Below are 12,235 nucleotides of genomic sequence, written 5' to 3'. Positions count from 1 at the left end.
ATGTCCCAAGTTGAATTTGTGTAAAATTCCCAAGTAAAATCTATGCCGTGTTTGTAATAAGTTTGAGCTGGGGCGCCCGGGTGGCTCAGTCAGTTGAGCATCTGACTCTTGGTTTCAGCTCAGGTCATGATCTCAGGGTCACGACTTCAGGGTCGTGAGATTGAACCCCATGTCCTGCCCTGCACTCAGTGTGGAGCCTGCTTGGTGTTCTCTCTCTGCCTCTCCCTCCCCGCCCCCCTCCCCCTCCCCCCTGCTCATGCACACTGTCTCTCTAAAATAAATAAAACTAAAAAAAAAAAGGAAGAAGTTTGAGCTAACTTCTGTGAACATCAATTTTTTATATGGGTGTGTGATCCCAGATCAAGATGTTTTGATGATGACGTCTTTAAATTCTCGTGCGCCCCTGTGAGCTGAACATCCGTGTCCCCAGCACCCTGGATCACTCAGGGAGGCACTTAAGCTACGGAGGGAAGCCTTCCTGGCTGAGGCAAGGGGTCAGGCCATGCTCATTCCCAGCAAACACTCTCCGGGTCCAAGGTCTTAGATCTTGGTGTCCCCTACTGAAATCTCATCATCTCTTCCCTAATTCTCAATATTCAGGAAAACCCAGTCTCCTATCCAAACAGAACTTCCTCATGCCTGCCCTCCTGGGTCACCCTCCCAGCTGTTATGCAGCCCGCTGCGGGTGGCGGTGGGGGAGTGGGATGGGGCTGTGCTGGGTGCTGCCTCCGCCTTTGTCCTGAAGTGGGGGAGGGGTGAACGAGGTCCGCAGGGGTGTGTGGGGGGGGACACCAGGAACCCTGTCTCATGTGTGACTTGGATTCTATCATCAGAAGCAAGGGAAAGCTGGAAATTCCTGAATTGAAATAGTTTTCAATTTGGTTCAAACTGTCAGATACACGAAAAACTGGATTTTGGGACTAAGCTGGGTTTCTGAGAAAAAGCAGGAATTTACAGGATCCCTGGGGGACTTCGGGTCATGTCCACCGGGGAAGGGAGGGAGCTGAGCTATTCGTGGCCTTCCAATCCCATGGAGTCTTGGCCTGTCATCTGCCGCCCGAGGGAGGGCAGGTAGGAAAGTCCAGGGAAGCCATGTGTGGGCCTGGCCTGTGGGCAGCTCGCACGCCCCTGTGGCAGGCACGCTTACCAGGACCTAGGAAGGCAGAGGGAGGTGGCTGGTACCTAAGGAAAAGCAAAGAGAGACTTTGAAGCAAGTTTTGGGTTTTTCCCCTGAGGAAAGAAGATCACCAGCATAGCTTCTCAGTGTCCATGTGCAGAATGTTCACCAAAATTGCTGTTCTCATAACGTGGCTGGAAACCTAACGATCGGATTACCGGCGCTCGGGATCCACGGCTGGCAGGTTGCTGCACACATGGGGGTGACAGCCTCAGAGGTGAGCGGCCCTTCCTGTCCCCAGGGTGCTGGCGGCAGCTCCACCCGCACTGCTCACCGACCCCCCCCAGATGCCCATCCCCCCTCCCCCCCAGGACTCAAGTGGCCTCCCCGTCCCTCCCTGCAGAAGTGTGCTCCCTCCGCTGCTCCTACAGAGCTGAGCGCTCTTGTCCCTGCCCACCCTTTCCCTGAGGCCCACGAGGTGCCCCGCTGCTCTTCTGCAGCTCCCAGAAGCCTCTGCCATGAGGCCTGCCCGGCGACTCGGTGCCAGGCAGCTGGACAGAGGGCCCGGGAGTGGGCGGAGGGGGGGGAGAGGACAGCTGGCGTTTTGCAAAGGGCTTTTGTGGAGAAAATCACCTGTGGGCTCCCTCCCCCATTCCAGGTGGGGGCTGCGGTCCGCAGGCAGAGGGGCTGAGACCGAGCATCACCCACGGGCCTTGTGGGGCTCACAGGGTTACTGAAGGAGGAGGGAGACACCACAGGGCCATCCTCAGCCCTGTAAACAGCTCCCACTCTGCTTCCCGTCCTCCAACACCCCAGAGTCCCCAGGAAAGCGGCAGCTGGGGGGTCAGGTGCTGCAGGCTCCCTGCCAACACACTGGGGACAAGGATGACAAGAGGGGCCACTAACCCCTTGCCCCGAGCTAGATTCTGCGCAGAGTGGGAGTCCGATTTCAACCCCTGGCAGGGGCCCCCCATCGGAAGGCACAGGTAGCCCCGAGGCAGCAAGCGCGGGCCCAGCCCCTCCCACATCCGAGGTCTCCAGCTTCCCCCAGGTTGCCGCTGTTCGGATGCTACAGATCTTTCCTTTTTGCAGGAGAAGGAAAAGTGGCCACCGTATTTCCTGGTCCTTCTTTTTAACTAGAGCGTGTGGTTTCCGTTCAAATATTAACTTAATTCACAGCCTGCCTGGGGGACAACCCACCCCACCCACCCACCCTCAGGGGACCCTCTCCAGCCCAGGGGCGACGTGCAGATGTGCGAGCTCTGTGGAGGGGGCGGTGGGGACGAGGGCCAGGCCAGGAGGTGCGCAGGCCTGAGGAAACCAGCTAGTGAGGCAGGAGCGCCCCCTCTCTTCCTGGCGGTGAGCTGCTCCCAGCAGCCGGAACTTCTGGAAGGACCCAGGGAGCCACGGGGAGGGAGACCTCCATAGGCCCCTGCTCGGAGGGGGGCAGGGGTGGGGTGGACCTCGATGCCCACCCACACCCCCTCGTTGAGCAGGCAGCAGCAAGAAGGGAGGTGGGAGACAGATTCATCAGTAGACACACCCCATCCAGGAGCTAAATAACAAAACAAAATGTGGACGAGGACCGGGCTTCCCTGCGGCTTCCTCCATCCGGTGCTGATAGTTCCCCTCTCCCGACTGCAGCGCCAAACCAAACCCTCTGGTCACAGCCCGCAAGGAGGACTTGACATTTAAGAAATTCTGGTACATATCTAGATTCCAGTTTTCCTACAGAAAAAAGAGACACCTTGACTCTCTTTTCATTCACTGAAGTTTTGCTGTTTATTTGTTCCAGACTTTCGTTGGCACGCAGTAACGGAAGCAAGGGAAGCAGGATCACGTACCCATACACGGGTGAGCGTGTCAGGCAAGTTCTGGGTGTCCAGCACGGCACTGACCCTGGAAGGACACGCTTGCACACGCGAGCACACACACCAGGAGGCTCACCATCGATGCAGTAAAGATGACAAGCTTACTTTCTGACCATGATACAGTGGATGTCAAAAAGAAGACATGAATAATTATTGACCAATGATGATTCCAGGACCCAACACTATAAGAGAGAAAAACAATCCTTTCTGGACTGTTCTGATGGAGAAGGGACCCACAGGACATGGACAAAGGGGCCAGTCCCCAAAAGGGAGGACAGAAATCAAGGATGATGGGGTTACCCCCAAGGATGGCCAGCATTCACTCTGTGCTCCAAGGGACATGGGACACACAGAGGTGGAGACCACACTCAGGCAGGACCCCCTTCCCTGCACCAGACCTATCCCTGGGGTCTTCAAAAACTTTGCAATGAGCTGAAAATTGAGGACATGAATTTTGTTCTCTTTGTTCTACAAATTCAAGACGGAATTCAGCACCGTTCATTATACCTTGACCACGTGAGATGCTTCTCAAAGGGCCAAGCACGGTGGACCCTGACCATCTGAGTTTCTTTCGAAGAGCAGCAGAGGATGCTTACCCTCTCTGTGCCTCAGTTTATTCCTCTGGAGCTGGGAAGGGTCCCTGTGTGCTGGTGGTGGTGCCAGTACACAGTGCTCATGGTCGGCTGGGTCCATGAGGTCATCAGATCACACCCCAGGCCCAGTGCTGCAGCTGGCCAGCCCCCTGAGCCGCATCTGGGCGCACCCCCGCCCGGCCCTGGCTGAAGGCCCCAGCACTCGTCACCCCGTGCACAGGACCGAGGGGCTGGCGGGCTGTGGATGCAGGGGTGCGGTCTTGCCAGGAGAACGCAACTGACGCAGCAGGCTGAGGGATCTGAGCGCCAGGACTCTTTCTTGCCCGAGAGAGGGGGCGGCACTAGGGGCAGAGGAAGACGGCCGAAGCCTGGTGGCGGAAGCGGGACAAGGCCAGAGGGAGCTAAACCAACGACAGCTGGGACTGGAGAGTGTGTTTGAGAGTCCCAGCGTGTGTTTCCAGAACCCGCCTGTCCAAGGAGCGGTATCGTAACCATGAACACTGAGCGTGAAAGCCACGGCCAGCAGCGCAGCTCCACAGTTCGTGAGCCATGAGGTTCTATCCTAAGCACTGAAACACACTGAGCCAGGCGGCTCTCGGGTCCCTGCGGGGGCCGCCGGAGTTGAATTTACGCGGTCCAGGGAGGCTCTGCCTACAGGGAGCCACAGACCAGGCCACAGTTGGGAAGCTCAAGGGACTCAATAATCATGTAAAGCCGAGGTTTTCTGCCCCAACTGAGCAGGGGCTCTCAGGCCACCGGAAGACCAGAGGGGGCCCCGGGGTCAGGACACACTATCACTCTGGTCCCAGCACGGGGCGCCAGGGTGCCGCACGCTCGGCCCTGAGACGCCGCTCCCGTCGCTGGGCTGGCGTGTCCTCACCCCAGGGCCCTGCCACCTTTACAATTCCCTCATGCTTCCATGTCCTTGGGGCTGAGAACACGCCTGCTGAGTGGGCTTGGCTTTGGCCACAGCTGTCCACGGCCATCACCATGGAGACACTCAGGACTTCAGGAGACACCGGCAAGGAAGGCCTCAAATCTGCCTCCAGTCACACTCTTGTTCCCAAACCCGTAAATGACCTACGAGAAAACCTCTGTATGACATTTAACGCTGTCCATGCTTTGACCGTTCAGGGTGAGAGGTTACGGACAAAGAGTGCAGCGTCTGGAAGAATCCAAGTCTGGTTTATTGATCTTGCCTGGAATTCACTCCATGGCCTTGAAGTCATGGGCCGGCCCTGCTCCAGGACCCAACTATGCTGGGAGACTACAGGGGAACAGCACCCCCAGCTCTGTGCAAGGGCCCTGTGACAGATCCCCTAGGACCCGCCCCACCCCCGGGGAGCCATGGAAACACCACAGCGAAACTTGTTTTCCAGCCACCATGGAAACACCACAGCGAAACTTGTTTTCCAGCCATTCTTACTCAGAATTAGCCCCACGTGGGGCATGTTGGGGCTGCTGTGTTTCTCCGTGGCCACTCCCCTTCCCAGATCAGCTTCCCCTGGTCATCTAAGTTCCCTAAGGACTGGCAGGGACTTCACAAGTTAGAAAAGCGGAGGACAAATTACACATTCTTGTCAAAATTTCAGTTAGATCACCACAGGGTGATGGAAACAAAGATGTGTGCACGTGAGCAGGTGTGTCTGCGCTGCGGATGGCACCGCCCCCGTGTGCACCTGGTGCTGGGAGCCCAGGCCACACACGCTGTGCTCAGGAACCGCAGGTGCCTCGCACAGGGACAGAGATGGGGCACGACCTGCAGCAACTCCAAGAGGAAGTCACGGAGACCCAGCCACAAGGGAGCGAATTCAGAACCCCAGGACTTCCTGTGGGTGGGGATCAGCGTGGTGACCTGCAGGTGATCAACCTGAAGCTGAGTAGCACCGTGTGAGCCGTGAGCGGCCGTGGGCACCTCCCCCTGCCCAGGGAGACCCCAGGGAACACAGCCTCCTCTGGCCTGCCCTGAGCCAGCGGTGGAGGAGGTCTCCCCCTCCCTGGGGCTCCCAGCTCACCTACTCAATGGCTCCTACTAGCGGCCTGGGGCCCCTGCAGGTGGTGCCCTTCAGAGCAGTGGGCAGCAACCCACAGGGAGGTCGGGGCCACTGCCCATCCCCCCTCCCCAGTCCATCAGTGTGGCCTTGCCAGCCCCATCCCACCTGCCCGGGGCCCTCCCGTGGCGGTCACTGCTCACCTGGACCACCTCAACACCTGCCTCCAGCCCGTTCTCCAATGAGTGGCACAGGGACGAAGAAACCCTCCGGCTTCCTGTTATGGCTCCCCTCCCTCTAGCCTCTGCACCTGCTCCTGGCCATCGGGCCTCCTTGCTGTGCCACCTGCCAGCTCCCTCGGGCCACTTGATCCCAGCTCAAGGCCTTTCCAGTGGTCCTATCCATAGACACACCCATCACTCTGCCTCCAGCCACTGTTCACAGCACTGACATCGGGCACATTAGTGGCTTCCTGGGGTCCTCTGCAGCCTTGTTGGAATGTAGGTGTTGTGTGCAGAGGGCCTTGTGTCCTTGGGACAGCATCTGCCTAGAGCACTCTGGAAACCCTTGTGGAATGAGCAGATGAATGAGGGTCGTCATTCTAAATGTGTTACATTTTAAGCTACATTTTGATTGTTTGGCTGTTTAAAATGTGTTATTTTTAGGGGCGCCTGGGTGGCTCAGTCAGTGAAGCATCTGCCTTTGGCTTGAGTCATGATCTCAGGGTCCAGGAATTGAGCCCCGTGTCAGGTTCCCTGCTCAGCTAGGAGTCTGCTTCTCCCTCTCCCTCTCCCTCTCCCCCTGCTTGCTCCCTGTCTCTCTGAAATTAAAAAAAAAAAAAAGTGTTATTTTTAAGTGATCGAATTTGACCTGAGAGAGATGTAGAAGAACGGTCTCCCCGGGCAGTCTCACTGGTGCCACAGTATCACACACCTGGCTTGTCAGAAGCGACACATGGGGAGTGTCATGTCAACGGTGTGCCTCCCTCCTGCCACAGAATGGGAGCAAACACCAGGCTTCAGCTGCCATTCTGCGCACAGCCCGGAACCACCACCAGATTCTGAATTTCCCAAACCAATGATAATGTAATTTTTCACTGCTCTATTTAGAAAGTTCAAGAATATGAAATGGTAGAAGCTGCCCTTCCTCTTGAAAGGAAAGCACACACTCCACAAACACAACCTGGTTTCCAAAGTTTATTAAAAATCAAAGAATAGAAAAACTTTACATAAAAATATGTCAATTTTAGCTTCTATCTTTATTGTCCACACACAAAAAAAATCGAAACATGATACCGTTTTGTTCTATCTGTAGGGCGTGACCACAGTGGTAGCCGGGCCAATTCATTCGGTTCACCATGACGGGGATGGAGCATGGCGCCTGTGTCTGTGAATCGAGCTTTAAAATGCACACCCCACGGGACCCGCGCCCCGCAGTGGTTCCTTAATGTAGGGTGACAGTCAGTATTGCTAATGTGTGGAGATTAGTACAGGCTTACGTATCAGTTTTTATAAATATTTCTTTATCAATAGATTCACAATTTAAATATCTTTAAATATTTCTGATAACTTTCGATCGTCAAGAACTGCAGACGACGTGTGCTACTCTCTTCTGGAAGGCCCCCTGGAGAAGCCGCTGCCGCAGCCGGCAGCCATCGGCAGCGCCGGGGCCGGTCCCGGGGCAGAGGCTGGCCGCCGACACTGGGGGGCCGTCCTGGCCGGGACCCCACCCCCAGGCCGCACTCCAGAGCTCCCCGCTCTGCACGTCCATCAGTGTCATGGTAGTTCAGTCTCTCGATGTGACATTCTCCACTAGTGGACATTAAAGACCAACCTACCTGTAGTGTTCGCAGGGCCAGAACCCCCATTTTAAAAACGGGAGGTCAGATGACCTAGGAGATCAACTAGCATCTGGGACAACCGTGGTGCTCTGAAAACTCAGGGTTAGGCCGGATGGATATATTCTTGTTCAAAACAACGTAACAAAGACAGTGGTTGTCATGGCAGACTACACTTGCATAGTACCCCTGTATGCTTCTCACGTCGGGTGCCGGCTGCTCCCGGCCCAGCCCCGGGCTGTGTTCTCCGCGGTGGTAAAAGTCCTCCCTACGGTGCACTGAGCAGCGGAAGTACTTCTCGTAGATTTGCTCTTAACAGAACGAATGCATACTGCTACAGATTCCTCAACGGAATCAACATAATTCCTTTCTCCACATTCCTAAAACTGGGTACCCTCGTCCGTACTGATATTCACCGGCCCCATCCTTACAGGCATGTGACTAAGCAGACCGAAGCGCTTCAAAGTTCACATTTTTTTTTTTTTTAAAGATTTGATAATGTGACAACCCTTTCTCCCCTTACAAAGTTATACTTCTGGCACTTTAAATGCTGGATTTGTTGTCTACTTTAAAAGAACCGAAAACCAAAACGTTAAAGCTCTGCGGTCAGAGCGAGACAACAGACAGGCCGGACGCAGGGCCGGCGGCAGCTGGTCAGAAGGCTCGGGGGCCGCGCCCCTGCAGGGAAGCACTGGGGCCGCTCGGCTCCCCCGCCACGAACGGAGAGGCCTCGTGTCTGACCAAAAGAAAAACACAAAAATAAACCCCGAGCCCCTCACTCACGGTGTTGGTAGCGGTGCTCCTCAGACAACCAGCCGACACGATGAACCCAACTTAGAAAATGTGACTCGGGAAAGGACCTAAGCTTGTTTAAAAAACCTCCTCCCTTAAATATAACTTATGTGAAAATATGAATTAAATAAAAATATCTGAGTTATTGCACAAATCATAAGTTTTCAATATTTACATAGAAAAACAGTTCTGAAATTTGAAACAAAACGTGAGGGCAGTGACACAATGGCGACCTCCCAACCCTACCCGCTGGGGAAGGAACGAGAACGGGGGCTGAGCTCTGCTGCTCTGGCGGACGTGCCATGAAAACACCCCAACCGCAAGGGACCCAGACTGGCTGCCGAGAAGCCCGCGGCCTGCGTCCTGTCCCTGCAGTTCCCGGTCCAGACCTGCTCCGGCACCGGAGAGAAGAATCCCGGGAAGGCAGACACAGCGTCCAGATAATAAGGCTTCACAGATGAGCACAAGGAGCTGTTCTTTAAGATGGACGTGACCACCACACAAGGAACATGCAGAGTGATCAGCGGCGGGCGGTCCGAGGGGCCCGGGCCGACGTGCTGGATGCTGGTCTCAGTTCCCGGCTGGGCGCCAAGGCCGCCTGGCACGAGTCTGTGGAAGAGCAGGGGGCCGGGATGCGCCATCGGGGCTATTATCTGCTCAGACTGACAGGCAGGCTGTCCCTCGTGTGTGTGTGTTTTTTCCTCCTCCAGCCGGTGCGGTTGTACTGGTGGTGTCCCCGGTTGCCCACGGGGGGCCGCACGCCTCCACTGCCCACAGAGCTGTACGTGCCACCCTGGCTGTGGTTGTGGGAGCCTTTCATGGACAGCTTCATGCCACTGTGCTGCTGGAGAGACAGAGAGGGACAGCAACGTGGGAGGCTGCCCTGGAGACCCCAGACACCACTGCCGTGGGGCCCGATCAGGGGCAGCGAGCCTCCGCGTCCCCGAGCTGCGTCCCCCCCCTTCTGCCCCGGAGACCAGGCCCGTGGGCAGTGAAGGGCACGCAAAGCACACAAAGGGTGCAGGTGACTGCCATTTGGTAGTCCTGTCCCCGCTCACGTGCAGTGTCCACGTGACAGGAAGTAGGAAGGAGCGGAGAGAGAGCCACGCTTACATGTCACAGTGACCACTACCTGGGAGACAGAAAGTACCGCGCCCACTCAATGATCCACCCGGATCAGAGCATACACACACATTCACATCCAAAGCCGTTAGCATCACACTTCTAACTGGTCCTGTTTGTCCACAGAACGAAGAGGAGCCCTCGTCTTCTTTCCCCCACTTCAGCTCTGACGTTCTGCAAACACACGCAGGCATTCCATGTCCAGCAGGCTGGTGCCCGAGCTCCCAGGGGTGGGACGCTGTATGCACCGGGGCAGCTCGGGCTGCTCCTCAGCCCACAGCCCCACGAGAAGCAGACCAGGAGAAAACACAGCCGCTTTCAGGAAGGGTGCACAGCAAAGGAGCAGCAGAGGGGGGTTGAGACGGAAAGCCAAAATGCAATTACCAAAGGCGCTTTGCTCTTGGGGAAGCCATCACGTCCCTGCCCCCACCCCCAAGTATTTCAAGCAGGCCGGTGTGAGACGCACAAAATATGATCAGATAAGCAACAGAGGAACTGACTGGAGTCATGGAGGCGAGTGTCCCCAATATCGTCAGAGCACGAGGGAAAACAGACACTGCACCTTGACTCCTACAGGGAGACGTCCCTTACAGCTCTCGGAAACATTCCGGCCCTTCAAGGGCACAGGAAATGAATAATGACCTGTTTTTCTACCACAGAACAATTTCTCATGTGCAGAAAATGGACGCAGAGAAGCCACAGGGGCACCGACAAACGCATTCACAGAGACCCCACTGGAACTGAGAGAGCAAACCCCATGCAGGCCCCCTCTGCCCTGGGGCACACCAGCATCTTTTCCTGATCGTATCACCTGCTTCTTAAAAACCAAAATATTTAGCATATAAATTAATCCAAAAGATAAATGGGAACACAAAGTACTCTTCCTTTGAACCTTATTTCCAACTTCAGTTTTATGCTAACAAGCTCAACGGAAGAATGAAGACAGATGCTTGAACTATACTATAGTTGAAAACAACACTTTTAAAGTTTTGTTCATCACAAAGAAAAGCAAACATGAAGTTGAATGATGAGAACACACATTCTGTTTTAAACGACATCTCTGTGGAACCCTGTCTCTGATGGAGCAAGCAGGAAGCCCTGGGCGGTGGGCCCCGGGCCTGGGCCAGCGGGGAGGCCTACCTTGTGATACAGGTGAGGGCTTGAGAGCGGGTTGGGAGATGCGGACGGGATGGCCGGGGAAGACATGTGATGAACAGCTTTCAACGCTGGAGTTCCTTCAACGCCAACTTGTCTGCAAGGGACGGGGGCCACCCCCAGGGTCGGTGGAGCTATCGTAAACCTGGTCTAGGAACAGAAGGACCAGAGACATCCATGAGGCACCAGGCCGACAGAGGTCACCGATTCTCGTGCTGAGCCGGAGAAGGGAGGACGCTGCTTTGGAACAGCATTTGCAAATAGGTTCACTCACGTAGTTTGTGTTTTACTGTAACCTAACAGGATTTGTTTTGCATCAGAAATAGTCTATATTCTGAAACAGCAGCTACAACAGAAAGTATGCCTCAGAACCCAAATCGTAAAGTCTCATTATTCACTGAAGACCTAGCAACAACTCAGTGAATCAGTCCTCAGAGTAACACCTGTCCCTCAATCTCTGGGAAGAGAGGAAGCATAGCCCTCCCCCAGCCCAGGATGGGAGGCCCGAGGCTGGTCAAGCGATGGCCTGTGGAGGGATGCCAGCCCACGGAGGGGTGCCGGGGAAGGCTGGCCCCTCCCTGTTCCCCCTGCCCTCTGGTCCCTGGACTACTTGTATTTGTGCATGACGGTGCCCACTAGCACAGGGATGCCAGCGCGATCGTCTCTCAGATCCCGAGAACTGCACTGCTCACATCTAGGAACCCTAATGCATCTGCCCCTCTGGAGACTAACCGCGGCCCCCGCCCCCGAGAGCAGTGGATGGAACAGGAGCTGGGGTCTCCCAGATGGTGCTCCAGGGGGGCTCAGAGCACACACAGTGAGCCTTCCTTATGCTTTACCAAAGGTCCGCACCGGGGGCTGGAGCGCACACAGGCCCTCGCCTCAGTAGTGGCTCCGCTCCTCCGGGAGCCCACGCCTGGGTCTGCCAGGCTCACATCCCGAGCTCTCAGGGCCCACTTCATCTCGAGCAGGGCTCTTCACAGTCCATGAGCTTCCCGGGAGGGAGCGCCCGTGACGTGTACAGCGGGGGCTTACTGAGTTGCTCGACTAGAAGTCCGGTTTGCAGTTTAGAAATAAATTGAGAAAGTGGGCCTTGAGCCTTGGCTTAAAATGTGAACGATCTTAGCTTTAGCCTCACCTGCTGTTAGCAAGTGACAAGTGAGACGAGGGCACCAGCAGTGGCCTGCGACCTGTCCCCGGAACTTTCCTGGACTTCCTGCCAGAACCACGCGCACAGCATCAGCTGGACCACTATGCGGCGGCCACACTGGCTCTCGGGGGACCTGAGCCCCCAAGTGAGGTTAGAACCCATGAATGATTTGGGGACACCATGGCCACAACGCCCGAAGGTTATCTGTGACAATTTATTTTCATAGCGCAGCCAAGTGCCTCAGCATTGCGCCCTCACGCAATTCCCACAAGTCTCTGGTGGGGCTGTTCTGCCTGCTGCTGCTGCCACCGCATGTCAGGGGCGTGCCCGGGGAGAATGCCCTCCCGAGGCAGACAGCCAGACCACAGACGCGTCCATGTGCCCACGTCTCTCTATGCTCAACTTACAATCGCACTGCAGACAGGACCTTCCTTTAAAGGCGAATTAATGCGACAGGTTTTTACACATATATGTTCAATTGTGTATAACTACGAAGTGGATACCAAATTTAATATTTTTGAAATTATCTTTCAGGCTTCTATCATCATCTAAACTAAAAAAAAAAAAAAGAGGACATATTCAAATAGAAAAAGCCCTACAAATACTG

At 55.4% G+C, this 12,235-nt stretch overlaps 1 protein-coding gene across 2 annotated transcripts in view; it reads right to left on the bottom strand.

Moving 5' to 3' along the window:
* Positions 1–6,755: 6,755 nt before the first annotated feature.
* Positions 6,756–12,235, bottom strand: part of TENT4A (terminal nucleotidyltransferase 4A) — a 45,690-nt gene continuing 40,210 nt past the window's right edge. The window contains exons 12-13 of one of the 2 annotated variants that reach the window (XM_048224361.2): positions 10,464–10,628; positions 6,756–9,045 (exon numbers count right to left, since the gene is read on the bottom strand). In XM_048224361.2, coding sequence (XP_048080318.1) covers positions 8,851–9,045; positions 10,464–10,628 — 360 coding nt within the window. In that variant the 3' untranslated portion in view covers positions 6,756–8,850. The remainder of the gene's footprint in view (positions 9,046–10,463; positions 10,629–12,235) is intronic. The other variant, XM_048224362.2, reaches the window with a different exon arrangement.

Source organism: Ursus arctos, unplaced genomic scaffold, assembly GCF_023065955.2.
Source record: "Ursus arctos isolate Adak ecotype North America unplaced genomic scaffold, UrsArc2.0 scaffold_15, whole genome shotgun sequence".
Lineage (NCBI taxonomy): Eukaryota > Metazoa > Chordata > Mammalia > Carnivora > Ursidae > Ursus > Ursus arctos.
Note: the sequence above shows the minus strand (reverse complement) of the source record. Positions and strands in the feature narration are given on the sequence as shown.